General features: G+C 36.0%; 1 protein-coding gene across 4 annotated transcripts in view; it reads left to right on the top strand.

Annotated features, from left to right (window-relative positions):
- The window catches only part of OSBPL6 (oxysterol binding protein like 6), a 131045-nt gene that overhangs the window by 14419 nt on the left and 99914 nt on the right, over positions 1–16712 (top strand). For all 4 annotated transcript variants that reach the window (XM_044669745.1, XM_044669746.1, XM_044669748.1 and 1 more), the window contains exon 2: positions 11172–11264. In XM_044669745.1, coding sequence (XP_044525680.1) covers positions 11172–11264 — 93 coding nt within the window. The remainder of the gene's footprint in view (positions 1–11171; positions 11265–16712) is intronic.

Here is a 16712-nt window from a genome sequence, read left to right as displayed (position 1 = left end):
AGATGTTATATATTTGATAACTGATTAGATATTGAGAGAGTGAGGGAAAGGAATGAGTATCAAGATGATTCTGATGTTATGAACCTGCCTAACTGGGTTATACCTTCCCAAGAGGAAAGAATATTTGGAGGAAGCATAGATTTTAAAGGTGAAGGATAAGTATCTGTTTTAGAAGATGAAGAAAAATGATAAAATATAGATAGACAGGGTTAGACAAATATGGAGAGTAATGTATACTGAAACAATGCACATAGAAAAAAAATTAAGACATTAGGTTCTTCTCTAAAACAGAATTGAACCAGATATTTACTAAGCTCCCTACTAGCTCTAGCAGTCTTAATCCATGAGAGCTAAACACAGAGATACATGGAAAATTTTTTGTTGATGATCATCCTCATTTAATCACCTTTCATGGAATTACTACTTAAAACTTGTATAGTTGTGTTGACATTAATAGGAATAAGAACAGCCTGGGTTGGATGAAATTAAGTCAAAAGGGAAATTTTTAAGATTGTTCTCTTATATCCACACTCTATGTTTGTTTGCTTGCATTTACCTTTTACCTTTTACTAATATCTTTTGTTTTTTAACATCAACTTCCTTTCCAAATATAGATCTCTGTCCTTCCACACACTTCAAAGCCATCCCCTGTGAAAAAAGATGAAAAAAGAAGAAAAGTTTTTAAAATAGTTTACCAAAACTAGCTCAACATAGCAACAGCATAAAGACTTGGTCAGTAATATTTAAGGATCACTACTGTACAAAATGCCAGAGAATGCACTTGAGATAGTACAACAGAAAAAGAAAATGCCCCTGTTGTTTTTTGTTTGTTTTTTTTTAAGGAAGCTTAAGGCCTAGTTGGGGAGAGTGAACTCACATATATCAATCAACCAAAAGATCTAATTTATATTGTAATAAAACAGTGGCAGACCATATAGCAATATAGGAAAATCCACAAATATAGTGTATTCAATCAGAAAACTTAGAATAGACGTGTAAAAATAATTGACTGGGATAGTCATGAACATTTTCCTAAAAGCAGGAGAACAGACCTTGAGTAGGTTGTGAAGCAAATGAAAGACTTAGAATAATGGAGAGGAAGGAGCAGAGTAATCTAGGAAGATGAAATGGTATGAAATTCGCTTAAATTGGGGAAGTGGCTAAGGCCAGTGGATATAGAGTATGTTTAAGGAAGAAAAAATGAAATTGTTCATCAGAAGCAAAATAATTAAAGGCTTTGAGGCACTTAAATCTGATACATTTGGTGATGATGAACAACATTATCCAATTAGCATGTCAGAGGATCCAGTAGAAGTACTAAATGATATTTCATGACCACCATACCTTACCATCCACTTTTTGGACACTACTGGTCCTTGCCAGTAACCTTGCAGCTGAATCCTCATGTATGGATTATTTTCTCCTATTAGAAAATATGATTTTTGAAAGCAGGAACTATCTAGATCTTCTGTTTGCATCCCCAATGCTTAGAATATAAAAAGTGCTTAATAAATGGTTTTCCATTAATTCATAAGAGTTATATGGTAACTGCCCTATAGGACACTGCCCTCAGATGCGTAAAGAAATTTAATGGCAGACATGTTGGGTCAAGAGTGATAGCCAGTTACCTGCTTAGAATGCAGAATGAACTGAGATGGCATGAGCTTGGCGTGAGCCTGGCATGAGCCAGGGGCAGTTGGAAATTGCCTTTATAAGGAACAGACCTGAACTGCTCTTGGTCTCAGTCTGGAGAGAGGAATAGGAACTTAGGCAGAGCTAATTCTCTCATTGCTCACAAAGCAACTTCTACTACAGACTCATCCAACTCTATCCATCAGCCTCAGTTCTCTGACATTATTACCAATAAGAAGATCTACACAAAGAATATCCATCATCAGTAGAGTCAAGCCTTGACCTAGGGCTGGGCCACCTAGGCCTGGCCAGGCTGTCAGCCATACAAAGATCCTTGATTAATAATCATCATCAGAAGATCTAATAGCTAGCTATCAACTTAGAGTAACATAGGAAATCCCATTTCCTACTTTCCCTCTTCTACCCAGTTTCCCGTTTCCCTAAACTCTACAGCAATGAAATCATCTTTCAAGAAGCCAACTTCACTTGCCTGTGATTCTCAAAGTTCCAGTGGGAGGCTTCAGTTGTCAGAGTCCTATGACAGCCAGTGAAAGGGTTTTACTTTTAGTATTCCTTTCAATCACGATTCAAGGTTTAATCCGCAGACAGAACAAGTTGATTAACTAATTAGTCTTGATAGATCTAACACCAAGATCTATTAACTTGTCAGTTAAGGGAATATAGCCATCTCCATCAACTTATTAGGGCTTCAGTTAAGAACAAGGGTCAATTGTGTTCCCCAGACAGCTGATTCTTCAGTTCAGATTGCTAACCCTATTCAACTGTTTGATATATTGGGATTGGAGTAAGGAGAATTCCACACATTCTCCTAAGATACCAACTATATTTGACCTTTTGGGATCACTACTCTATCTAACTACTATCTCAACAATCTCCAATTAGTTCCATCACAACTCCCAAGATTTTCATAACAGGTGTTAGTAATGTACCTTGGATATCACTATGATTTGTAATTTTTTTTATTACTATGTCCTATACATGTATTTTTTAATTGATCCAGGTATGGCAGTTCATTTTCCCACAATATGCCTTAAGATCCTTGAAAGCAGAAACACTTTATTTTGATTTGTTGATGCACTCTCATAATGAGTTCTGCATAACGGAGGACCTCAAATATTATTGAATTTCGAGTTTTCCCTCTGGTGCTGTGTTGGAATTACTGAATTGGTTTTCTTTGTTATAGAGGATAACACTTTGGGGAGGGGAAGGAAAGATTTATATTTGAAAATGAAAGTGAGACAAAAGCAAAAGACAAGTAAAAGTTAAAAAGCAAACAAACCAAACTTTAATGTGACAAGTACCTTCAATAGTAGAGGGAAAAAAGTCAAAAACACATCATATTCCTGTTTGTGACCCTGTGCAAGTCACTTAGCCTCTATTGCCTAGTCTTTATCACTTTCTACCTTGTAACCAATACTTAGTATTGATTCCAAGACAGAAGGTAAGGGTTTAAACATATATGGCACATAAAGGGAAGAGATCTTATGATAAGAGTTCATTTCTTTCTTAGAGAGCTGATTAAAAATATTTTATGACTTCATCAAACATTTATTAGTCATTCAATTTATTCCAAGCACTGTGCTAGGCACTGGGGGGAGATACAAAAAGAATTAACCCATGATCCCTTTCTCCAAGGATCTTACAATCCAGTAGAGGAATTAACCCATTTACAAAGATAAATGTAATTCAAATTAGAATATGAATATTAGAACAGGATAATTAATCTGTACATGTCTGATTTGACCCTCATTTGTTAACCAAAAAGAGTTCTCTGGTGAAACCATTTTAGAATTTTTTAACCATGCTTTTAAAAATTATCTAGTATCTCTGAAATTTTTACTACTCCAAAATATTTCAAGCAGGTATCTAGATATTTCACATAAATTAAATAATAAGCACTTAATAGGGAGATAGATAGGTATCAAAAGAAGTTTGAAGCAAGTCAGGTGGGAAAAAATGTCATTTGATGCCAAAGAATCATGGAGTTGCAAAAAAACCCTGTAAATTAAACCACTTTGTTGTGCCTTTTGCTTGTTTTTTTTTTTTATTTATCTTTTGTTTCTCTATCACTTGTGACTGTCTCCCTTGTGTCTCTCCAACTTTTTGTCTAATTTTCTGCTTAGAGGGCAAAATTAGGGACATTAAGATAACTTATTATGGCCTTTCTTCTGAGAAGTTTTAAGCAGGCAGATGGAATTTTAAAAGGACCAAATGAATAGAAAGCTATGCTAGATTTTCTTAGTTAACCACATCTATGGGGAACCTAGCTATTTAGGCCATAGAGCCATAATTAAAGTAATACCATCTGCCTATCAATAAAAAGAGCATGGCCTTCTTGTAGGAAAAGTAATTAGAAGAGATAAGACAAACTACCTAGGGCTAACCTTACAAACCCTAACTTGGGATCATTTTCTTCAATCCCTTCATTTTATAGATGAGGGAACTAAGATCTGGGAAGGCTAAAAAACTTGTATATATAACAAAGGTCACAGGGAATAAGAGCAAAGCTTTGAACCCAAGTCCCCTGACACCAATCCAGCAGACATTCATTGTCACAGAATGCAAAATTATTTTGACTGGGGAAAAAAATAAGAAATCCAGTATGACCTAATTGGACAGCAGATTTGGGGTCCAGGGGGAACTATCTATGAAACATATTTTTTGAAATCCTTGTTCAATGGCTTCATACCACATTAAAACTAATTGGTGAATTTTCCTAAACATCTTTGATAGAATTCCATGTCCAAATAATTTTTATTTTCCAGGTAAATTGGTAATTAATTTTATAACTAATAATAATAGCTTGGCTACATATAATTCTTTGATGTTTATGTATGGGTATAGTACTTTTAAAAATTCTTTGCTCATAACAAAAACTGTCAAGTGGGTCCTAGGCTCATTATTATATCTATTTATAGGTAGCTTAGGAGGAAAGAGGAGGTCAGAGCACATTGATAATTTAGGGCTGATCTTGATGGGGTCAGGGCTCAAACAGATCTCTCCATCAGGCCTAATGTTTTACCCAATGTACTTATTTTTTGACCTCAGACAGTAACTGGGCAAGTTACTTCACCCTATTTGCCTCAATTTCCTTATCTATAAAGCAAACAGGAGAAGGAAGGGTCAAAACACTTCAATATCTTTGCCAATAAAACTCTAGATAGGGTCATGAAGAGTTGGATATGACTGAAATGACTCAACAACAACTCATTGACTAAGTAAGATGAAATTTTATTCTTACTTTTTGAAAAAATGATCAAGTATATTAGCTTTAGATGCTTATGGCAGATTGACAAATTTCACAGGATTCCTCAGGTTATTATTTTGGTATAAAATCCAAGTGATTCTATAGAAATCATATAATTGTCTCAATAGAAGCAGAAAAAGCCTTTGACTTATATACAACACCCATTTCTATTAAAAAAATTAGAAAGCATAGAAATAAAAGGGTCTTTCCTTAATATTATAAGTAGTATCTATCTAAAACTATCAGCAAGTATCATCTGAAACGAAGATAAGTTAGAAGCCTTCCCAGTGAGAACAGGGGTGAAGCAAGGATGCCTATTATCAATAAGAGAAGGAAAAGAAATTGAAGGAGTTAAAATAGGCAATGAGGAAACCAAACTATCACTCTTTGAAAATGGTATGATGGTATACTTAGAGAATACTGAAGAATCAACTAAATAATTAGTTGAAATAATAATTTTATCAAAGTTGCAGGATACAAAATAAACCCCCATAAATCATCAGCATTGCCATATATTACCAGCAAAGTTGAGTAGCAAGAGATAGAAAGAGAAATTCTAGTTTAAATAACCCTTAATATAAAAATTCTAGTGAATCTATTTGCTAAGAAAAACACATGAATTATATGAACACAATTACAAAACATGTTTCACACAAATGAAGTTAGATCTAAATTGGAATTGGAAAATTGGAAATTGGAAAAACATTAATTGCTCATGGGTAGGCAAAGCTAATATAATAAAAATGACAAGTCTATCTGAAATAATTTACTTATTCTGAAATAATTTACTTATTCAGTGCCATACAATTTAACTTCCAAAAACCTATTTCATAGTGGAAAAATAAGACATACTCGGTATATACATATCTGTTTGCTTGATGATGCATTCTCTGATGTGGGCAGGGGAAGAAGAGACTGAAACACTTCTAAATAAATTATATTAATAAATTTATTTTTAGTCTGCATTTACCTTAAAAAAATCTAAGTGATTGAGGACACTGAAAATGAACAGATTACAAATCATAGAACCATTGACCTAGAAATTGAAGAGACCATCTATTCCAGCTGCTTTGTTTTTATAAATGAGGAAGTTGAGACACAAAGAGGTCTGATAACTTGCTGAAGAACTGACCGTTATTATCTAGGAAGAAATGGGGAAAGTCATTATGTAGAATTTCAAGGAATGGCATTTCTTCTATGCCCAACCAACAGATTGGGGGTGTGTGTTAAATTTTCCTCTTATTATTCAAAGTATCCCTTCATAATTCTGTACACTGATGGGGGTTAAAAGAAGTAACCACTATCTGCATCTAACATCAATGTCACATTGCCATGCAAAGTGAATTTCCTCAATTATTTCCAACTATTTATTCTTCCTCAAGTATGTGTCAGTGGACCATCAAACACCTTTTCATGCTTATTTCATGGTTGACTGCAGATAGAATGTCTCATCTTGTGCTGCATTTCTGCTGCCTAGTCATGACTCTGTTCTTGCCCTTGGAAAAAGCGTTGCTATAATAATCTCTTTGAATCAAAGAATTTCAGAACTGAAAGGGAAACTAGAGGTCACCTAGCCCAACTATTTAATTGAACAGATGAGAAAAGAATCTTAGAGGGGTTAAAAGATTTTTTCAAGGTCATAAAATTACCTGAGAATTGAACCCAGGTACAAAAATGATACAGGTCTTAGATCTGTCATTCCAGTGAACTTTCCATCACACAGCAGCTATCTCTTGAAGAGATGTAATTTATTTGTTGTTGTTCAGTCATTTCTGTCGTGTCCAACTCATCATGACCCCATTTGGGGTTTTCTTTCCAAAGCTACTGGAGTGGTCTGTCATCTCCTTTTCCAGCTCATTTTACAGATGAGGAACTGAGGCAAAGAGGGTTAAATTCCTTGCTCAGGATCACAAGCTAGTATCTAAAATCAGATTTGATATCAGGAAGATGAGTCCTCTTGACTTCAGAAATAGCATTCTATATACCGTATCGCCCATTTTGTTGTAATTTCATTATATTTTAATTGTATCTTTTATTTTTACATCTTTTTCATTTTGTAACATATTCCTCCCCATCCTTAAGTCATCCCCTATAGCAAAGACTTAAAAAGAGACCCAACATATCAGACATGAAAGGGGTAGGCATGGTTGTGTAAGGCCTACCCAAGGTCTAGGACTAAGACTGAAACACAGATTTTCAGAGCATCGTTAAGAACTGCGAAGAGAGGGGGCAGTGAACATGATACCATTGATTTTCATGTTACCATTAACAATTTCCAAGATTCTAAAAATGTTAGCTAGCTAGCTGATAGCAGCTTACATGAAAAATATTTAAATAGATGATGGTTCATTTGAAAAAGAGAATGAATGGCAGTGTATCTGGGCATACAAATGACTCAGGGGACACTTTTGATTAAAGGTCATTTTTTTGTTTTGTTTTGTTTTGTTTTTTTAAACCCTTGTACTTCGGTGTATTGTCTCATAGGTGGAAGATTGGTAAGGGTGGGCAATGGGGGTCAAGTGACTTGCCCAGGGTCACACAGCTGGGAAGTGGCTGAGGCCGGGTTTGAACCTAGGACCTCCTGTCTCTAGGCCTGACTCTCACTCCACTGAGCTACCCAGCTGCCCCTAAAGGTCATTTTTAATAATTTCCTTTCATGACATTTGAAGTTATGATGTCATAGTTTTACTTTAAATATTTCTAATGACTGGTTGGAACCTAATGATCCACAGACCAAAAATCTAAACTTTGTTAGATTCTTCATTTCATATACAAACTCCTGATATATATCATGAATCCTTAAAGCAAGTTAAACAGTTGGTTTTTGAAATGGCATGTTTATCTTACTGGGTTTCATCTAATTGTTTTTAAGTATATTGTTAGTTTTGTGTTGAAATATATGTGCAGTTGACTGTGAATGTTGATCATAAATAATTCATTCCTCATTTTAAGAATTCAGAATTTCATGTTTTTCTATTTTGTAAATCAGCAACATTCTAGGGCTAGGTTCTTAGATATAGCTGGAATGTGTATTATATACTGCATGGGGTGGGGGAGAAAGAATGAGAAATTACAGTTGACATTAATGTGTGAGCTTTGAGTGAAAAGAGTTTGTTAATTTGACCAGTTCCATTCCAGCAACTCTTAAGCATATTGATTTGTCACTCCAGAGGTCAAATTCATTTAGCCCATTTGATATGCATAAATTCATTTTATTGCAGGAAATTATTTCTGTGATTTGACTTGAGCATTAAGTGATTGCTTTTCCTAAACCAGTGTCCTAGTTTCTTGAGTAATAATCCTTTCTTTCTGCTGTTTTGCTAATACAAAATTTCTTCCTAGATTTTGTTTTTCTAACTGGGCTCTTTTTTCTTTTTTTTTTTTTTAAAGTTTCATGTTGCCTCGCTTTATTATTTTTTTTAAAACCCTTGTACTTAGGTGTATTGTCTCATAGGTGGAAGAGTGGTAAGGGTGGGCAATGGGGGTCAAGTGACTTGCCCAGGGTCACACAGCTGGGAAGTGGCTGAGGCTGGGTTTGAACCTAGGACCTCCTGTCTCTAGGCCTGACTCTCACTCCACTGAGCTACCCAGCTGCCCCCTGGGCTCTTTTTCTTGAGGGATTTGGGAGGTGGATGAAAAACTCTTGTTAGGGAAAACAAAGTCCAGCCACTCAAAAGAAATTACATTTTTCCTCTAAGGGAAATTGCCCAGAATTCATGTCTGCTACGACCTATCACTTGTTGAATAGACTTCTTGGCCTGGGAGCCATAAGTGAAAGATGTAGCCACAGGAAATTTTACAAGGAGAAAAGTTGTACTTTAGGTATTTTTTTAAGAGTGCCACGTGTTACTCTAACTGATTATTTTCTCTCTATGATCACTGGCAGATCAGCTTATTAAGTAGTGGTGTTAATTTTTAAAATTTGATTTGTTTTTGTAAACTATGTGATTTTTTTAGTTTAATTTTACATTCTTGTCTTTTAAAAAATCAGCCTGTGGTGATTTTTTTTCCCATTCAGGAATAGATCTTGGAAATAGTAAACATATAATGAAAATGTTACTTTAATTTTAGACAAGTGCTTTTCACAATTTCGTTCAGATGTTAAGAGTAGCACACTTTTAAGACCCTTAAACATTTTTTTGGAACATCCTTTAGTGTGGTTCTCATCCTTAATATTTGAAATATAGATTCTATTTTCTCTGCACCAAAATTTTCCATTACTTTAGGGATAGGGTTGGTGCTACAGTTGGGCTGAAAAGGCTTTAAAAGACTGTAAATTAGATGAAAATTTTGTCCAGTAAGTTAGATTTGATATATTAGGTGTATTTTTCCTCTCTCCATATTTCTCTTTTGATAGATACCATGCTAACATTCTGTATGTTCAGTAGGGGAAAAAATTCATATCTTCATTTAGGCTCCATGTCATTTCCCTCCAAAATAGTCTTAGCAGAAGAGATTCAGTTTTATATTTGGTGGACTTATTTCAGGGAAGAAAGATATTCAAATTCCAAGTTCAACTGAAAAATGAATAATGCTAAATATTATGTAGCTCTTAGTTCAAAAAGACATGCTGAATGTATCACCCTGTACTGCCCATTTGCTTCATGCTTACTAAAGTAGCAACTGATGGTGTTTGTCATCCCAAGAAAGTCTCTCCACCTGGGAATGATCATCTCTTCTTTAAAGGACAAAGAGCCCTAGCTGATAAGAAAAAAAAAATTATCTCCCTTGGTGTCAAATTAGCATCTCCTAATACCTCTACCCTCAAGAACCTGAGTAAACTTTAACTAATTCTTACTTCATTTGTGTCCTTATTGGGGAAAGAAAATCATTGGCAATTCATAAAATTTATATTTTAATATTTCTACCTTATTACTAAACTATGTGAATGAAAAAAACCATCCATTTTAGAAGTAGCTGATATTTTGCAGTATTCCAAAGCAACTCTGTATTGTTCCCTTGTTTGTAAGTTTGGCTTTCCTTGTGATCTAGAGACTACATGTAATTTTTGTTGCATAGCAACACAATGATACATAATATAAAATTATGAAACTATATATTTAATACCCACCACTAACAATGATTCCTAAGAAAAGGAATCTCCAAATTGCTGTGATATATAATATTGTTTATTATTATTATTATTATTAGTAGTAGTAGTAGTAGTAGTAGTAGTAGTAGTATTGCAATATTATGGTTACTGCATTAATGATAGTGGTCTGGTTTTTTGAATAGCTTGGAGGCCTCTTAAAATATTTCTTCATTCTAGCCTTTGACTTTCATAAATTTCTATTTTCTTATCCAGGCAGTTCAGTGGTACAGTGGATAGAGCATTGGAATTGAGGTTAATAGGATCTAAGTTAAAATCCTGCCTCAGACACATACTAACTATGTGACCTTGGGCAATTCATTTAACCTCTTTCTGTCTCAGTTTTCATCTGTAACATAGTTATAATAATAGCACCTAGCTCACAGAGTTATTGTGAGGATCAAATGACATAATTTATGTTATGGCCTTTTAAAATCTTAAAGTACTACGTAAATGTTAATTATTATTCATATTCTTTGTCAGGAAACTCTGTAGAGACTCATTTATTAAAACGTCTACAATTCCTCATGACTTATTTTTTCCTCTTCCTGGATTTGACTCAGAGGCGTGCTGGATAGAGACCAACTCATACTGGCTCGAGAATGATTGGCCAGTTTTCAGTGTGAGCATTCTCACCTTGGAAATCCAAAAAGATTTCATAGTATGTCTTGGTTTACTGCTTTGTTGATTGACTAGACATAAGAAAGTGATAGGTAAAATATAAATCATAGGCATGTGTCATAGGCACATTTTTTCCCCTCAGAAAACTGGTTATTAAACATTTCCCAGTACATTCCTAGGACCCTCAGAAACAAATCTACAAATTTCTGGGCCAAATTACTTCCAGGAATTCTCTCTTAGTGCGGATTGTTATGTCATTTCATCCTAACAGATCTGAAGTAAAATCAATTTGGCGATGCAAGTATCACTGTAAGCATCACAGCAAAAAAACACATCCTTAAGTCAATCAAAGAGAAAGGAAGACGCTACTGTTTGGATGTGTTGACTATATGAGGCTGCCAAATGTGGGTCCATTGGGAGAATTTATCACATTTTAAACAGTTTACCTTTTTTTTTTCCTGTGCCTCTACAATTGCGCATTTATTTTGTTATTTCTAATCCATGGAATGCACATCAGAGATTGAACTCCTAACTTTGGCTTTGCTCTCACTTTGTTTTTAGAGTGTCCACATTTTAGAGAGGAATGCTTCTACTGGCAATGAGCCATCTGCAAGCAGGCAGTTACTAGAAACTGAACCCGTCTCACTCTCTAAGGTCAGTGAGGGATGATGATTACTTCGGAAGCATGCTTGTTTGGGGTTTGTTCAAAATGTGTGGAATTTTTATATTCATTGCAACTAAGCAAGCTACAAAGCCTGAGGAAAGAGCAGCCTTCTACTTTCTCCCATTCTTATTGTAGGAGGATTGGTAGAGACCTTTTTGGGGGAGACTTGTAAAGTTATAGTACAGGGCAGCTAGGTGGCTCAGTGGATAGAGCCAGGCTCATGGACAGAAAGTCCTGGGTACAAATCTGGCCTCAGATACTTCCTAGCTGTGTGATCCTGGGCAAGTCATTTAGCCCCTTTGCCAAGGATTTACCACTCTTCTGCCTTCGAACCGATGCAAAGTATTAATTCTAAGATGGAAGGTAAAAGTTTTAAGGGGAAAAAAAAAGGAAAAGAAACAGTAATGGCTTCACATTTTGTTTTGTCAAAAGAGAAAATGGCAGTAGACATATACCATTGTCCAATGTAGAGATTGCTTGGACAAGTATCATTACTTTTCCTTTATGGATTTGTTTTCTTATCTATAAAGACAAGGAATTTGGATTAGATGGTCCATGAGGTCTCTTCCACCTCTGGATCTGTGATCTGAAGATGTCACTAATATCAGAGAGGAAAATAGTAGATAGGTACTATGAAGGGCTGCTTTAAGTTCAATGGAATAAAAGATGATCTTGTAGCTTATTGGTAGCACAAGAACCTATAGAGAAACACAAGTTTTCATCTTATTAATCGGTTTTTGTTAATTCATAGGGAGAGCTGCTAAGAGAAATACTGCATATAGCAAATAGACTTTTCTTAGAAGCCAAAACTTCTATTGGATACCCTAATCCTAGGCCAACAGTTCTCAAACTCTGGTCAGAGAACCCCTATGTCTCCTTGAAATAATTTCAGAGGGTCTATGAGATCAAAACTATTTTCATAATAAAACTAAGTCATCGTTTGGCTATTATAATTTTCTTCCTTTTTCCAAGTACATGATGAGGCTTGATTTTCTTCATATACTCCAACTGAAAAAATATTGCAATAGATCAAAGGAAGAAACGGATATGAAAATCCAGATGTCTTGATATTAAAATGATTTGCTAAAATAATGCCATTCTTCTCACAAAATTTTCTTTTTTGAAAAAAAGTTATTTTTCATTAAAATGCTTATTTGACATGTAATGCATTTATTGTTTTTAAATGAATAAGCAAATAAATATTTTAAAATTTAACAGCTTTTAGTGTCTACATCCCCAACCATGCCTGCGTCAACCCATGTAAGCAGTTATTTTTCTTCTGTGTTTCCTCTCCTGCAGTTCTTCCTCTGAATGTGGGTAGCGTTCTTTTCCATAAATCCCTCAGAATTGTCCTGGGTCATTCCATTGCTGCCAGTACAGAAGTCCATACCAATGCAACTATCAATAATATGTAAATAACTCTTGATTGATCACACATCTTAAAACAAGTGGAAATGCAAAGTTGGATATGGGGGTAGTGGTTGAGGAGGGGGGTGAAGGGGAAAGTAAAAACAAGAATCATGTAACCACGGAATATTTTTCTAAAAAAAATAAAATATTAAGTTAAAAAAATTTTAACAGCTTTAAATTATATTATATCACTATTATCCACATAAACAAAAACTCTTTGAGGTCTTCAGTTATTTTGTGGAATATGAAACAGTCTTGTGACAAAAAAGTTTGAGAACTATAGCTCTAAGTCATCCTCTTCTGCTAACAATATGGCCTGTAGTTGCTTCTGTATGATTTTTTAAATACGATTCATGAATAGCTCAGGACCATTAAGGAAAAGATAATATGACAACATTGACAAAATCATAAAGATGAATTTTCCTTTAACATAGATATTATATATTTATAATAAATGCATTTATATATTCACTTATTTCCATTTCTATTTCTGAATATACTCCTAATTTTTGTAGTTTAAAAAAAAGTTATACTTTTGTTCATGTGTCTCAAATAAAGTATTAGAAGATATGCTTACATTCACCTTAGCTTTATTTTCTTGGACCCATGGTGGCTTACTTTCAAAACCAGTGGAGATTTCTGCAGTGTTTTGACACACAGTCAGTTTTGTTTGAAAGTTTTTATAGGGCCTAGGCCAGTGATGGTGAACTTTTTAGAGATAAAAGTGCTGGGCCCCACCCCATAAACCCCCAGACCAATTGTCATGCCCCTCCCCCCAGAGACCAAGTGCTGTGCCCCACCCATGAGTGCAGGGCATGCCCCTCGCCCCACCTTATTCCACACTGGGGAGGGAGAAGCCCTCCCATTTAGCTGCTGGGTGGAGGGGTGGATGAAGTGAGGAATGTCCTCAGTAGGGGAGAGAGGGAGAGGGGAGTGGCCTAAGTGCTCTGTTCCCCTCCAACTCTGCTTCCTGTGAGCCACCCACCTTCCCACCCTGTGCTCCCATTGGCTGCTGGGCAGAGGATTGGGGGGGGGGGCATAGGAAAGAATGTCCTCAAGCACAGTGGAGAAGGGGAGGGGAGCAGCTCCACCCCAGTCCCTCTACCTGTCTAGTAAAGAACTCTGGAGGGGTGGGGGGATGTAGGGGGAAAGGTGGCATGCCCAGAGGGAAAGTTCTGCATGCCATCTTTGGCACCCATGCCATAGGTTCACCATCACTGCCCTAGGCTTTGTTCTATTTCATTTTGTTGTCATTTAGTCATTCAGCTGTGTCTTAACTCTTTGTGACCCTATGGACCATATTGTCCACTGAATTTTCTCCTCAAAGATACTAGAACAGTTTGTCATTTTCTTCTACAGTGGATTAAGGCAAAGGAAAATTAAATGACTTAACCAGAGTTGGACAACTAGTCAGGTTTTCCTGACTCCAGTCCCAATGCCCTATCCACTGAGTCATCTAGCTGCCCTAAATTTCATATAGAACTTCTTTAAACTCTAAAGTAGAACTCTGAAGACCTTTAAGCCTCCTGTTGCATTTTGTAACTAGAGGTCACTGTGAAGTTAGGGCTTTTTGAAATTTTTTTATTCTGGGAAATTTGTAGATTATCAGGAAAATATTTACAAAACAAAATGGCCCTTTGTCGGAAAGAGTTTCTAACATATGGGGCCAGGCTGAGCCAAATTTAGAGACATCAATTTGAAATTAGAATGCTAAGAACCATTGATTCTATTTTTTTTTTAAAACCCTTACCTTCCATTTTAGAATCAATCCTATGTATTGGTTCCAAGGCAGAAGAGTGGTAAGGGCTAGGCAATGGGGGTTAAGTGACTTGTCCAAGGTCACACAGCTGGGAAGTGTCTGAGGTGTAAGGTGTCTCAGTCCATTTGAACCCAGGACTTCCCATCTCTAGGCCTGGCTCTCAATCCACTGAGCTCCCCAGCTGCCCCCTGGACCATTGGTTCTTGATTCTGGTGCTCATAGATTTTCCCTCTTTTATTAAAATTTATATTTGTGATAATTTTATCAGCCACTTAAAATTAAGACCAAACTTTTTCCTGTCTTGTTTTATTCTTTGCCATTGTCAGGTCGACAACTTGTTTAATTCAGAAGACTATATTTAGATTATTTGCCATTTCTCTTGCTATTTAAAAAAAAATCCCACATTCACAAATAATAGTATCATGGCTCAAAACTACTTGAATAAAGCAGACTTAATCTTAAGAAGAATATTATGTTTCTTCCATGTTGTCAGAGAAATGCTTCTTTCTCCCTGCAGCTAACCTTGTAAAGAAGAAGCCAGTGTGATAGAAATCAGTAGCTACAGCTCTATAGGGACATGCTGGTATTTTGCTCGGGGTTTAATTAGCTGAAACCTAAAAAGCATTTCTATTTATTATTAAGTATTTCCATTTTGCTCAAGTTATAAAAAGCATTCTTCTTCACACAAGGGGCAGATGAGAGGTGACCCACCAGCCTTAAAAGATGTTGCCTGAAAGAAAAATGTTTTTTTTCCCCCAAAGAGATACACTCCCCATGCATATTTGGAAGTAAAGAGCTCAGAAAATACAGTTAATGTTTCTTGAGAATGAGCTAGATTGCCTCAGAAAATGCACATGTAGAGACATAGCCCATAGAAGAAATGGATTATGCCAGAGTTCAGAAGAAAAGATCGGGTGTGATCTCAAAAAGACATCCTGGGATAGGGAGTAATGGGTGTATTTAGCTAAGCAGAAGACAGAGCCAAAGAGAAATGAGTTTTTTATACAGAGCTTGTCTCATCCTCTCTCCACATTTTTTCTGACTTTGATTGTAGTCTACAATCATTTAAAACTCCATATTGAAAATATTTGAAAAATGAGTATAGACAATTCTCGAATATAAAGAAGTGGACGGTGTAATAATGATTATAACCACTTTCTTTTGATGTGGCACTTTTGCTTTTCAAAGCACTTTTGCCAGTACAACATCATTAAAAATTGCCATGTGTTCTTACTATTCTCATGCTTTATATGCTCAGCATATTATTTAATATCTATAAGGGACAGTGTGAGTTCTCATCATGCAGCCTCAGTAGGAACTGAAAATTTCTGGCCCACAGTTTTGAGCAGCGCATAGTATGCCTGGAAGGTAGAGAAACTATTCAGACTCTGAGGTATAGACTGAATTATATCTATAGCTGGTCTCCAATAATATCTTGCTTAGTAGTCGCTCAGGAGGCAGTGTGGGGCCACTAGGTAGCACAATGGATAGAGCACCATGCCTAGAGTTGGGAACACTTGTATTAGAATCTGGCCTCAGATACTTCCTACCTATATGACCCTGAGCAAGTCACTTAACTCCACTAGCCTACCCCTAGTCCTTCTGTCTTAGAGTTGTTATTAGGATGGAAGACAAGGGTTTGGGGAAAAAAAAAGAGGTAGCGTTGATATTGGGTAGAGGACAGGGCTTGGAAACAAGAAGACCAGGATACAAATTCAACCTCTGACACCTTAACTAAGGTGTCTCTGGACAAGTGACTTAATTTCCCAATACCCCAGGCAACAACCAAAGACTTTAAGTAAAAGATAGTCTTCTGATCTGCATTAGGGAAAAGATTTTCTGTTACTTTTTCTCATATCAGTCAAATTACAGATTCAGATGCCAACTCTCCTTACCCTAATCCATTGCCAGTAGCTCATAGTTATATAGCAGTTTAAAGTTAGGACATTTGAAAATAAGCACTATTTACCACTAATGGCAAGTGAAAATTTCTTGATATATTCATATGTTAATCCTCATCTAGTTATGGACCTAGATTTCATTGGTGTAGGTTAATTGTTCAAGGTCCTACACCCGGTGGGGCTTATGTCAGCTGGCCTTTTGAATCTCAGTCCTTTGCTTGTTTTCAAGTGTATAGGCATCCCAGAATGTTAAGATTCAGCTTTATGAACAAGGGCTCTGTGTGTGTGTGTGTGTGTGTGTGTGTGTTTTATAAGTAGGATATCATTTGTTATTCAGTCATTTTGTCACATCTAACTCTTCATAACCC

This window comes from Gracilinanus agilis, chromosome 3 (genome assembly GCF_016433145.1).
Source record: "Gracilinanus agilis isolate LMUSP501 chromosome 3, AgileGrace, whole genome shotgun sequence".
Lineage (NCBI taxonomy): Eukaryota > Metazoa > Chordata > Mammalia > Didelphimorphia > Didelphidae > Gracilinanus > Gracilinanus agilis.
The sequence above is the reverse complement of the archived record's forward strand: the minus strand, read 5'-3'. Positions and strand labels throughout refer to the sequence as shown.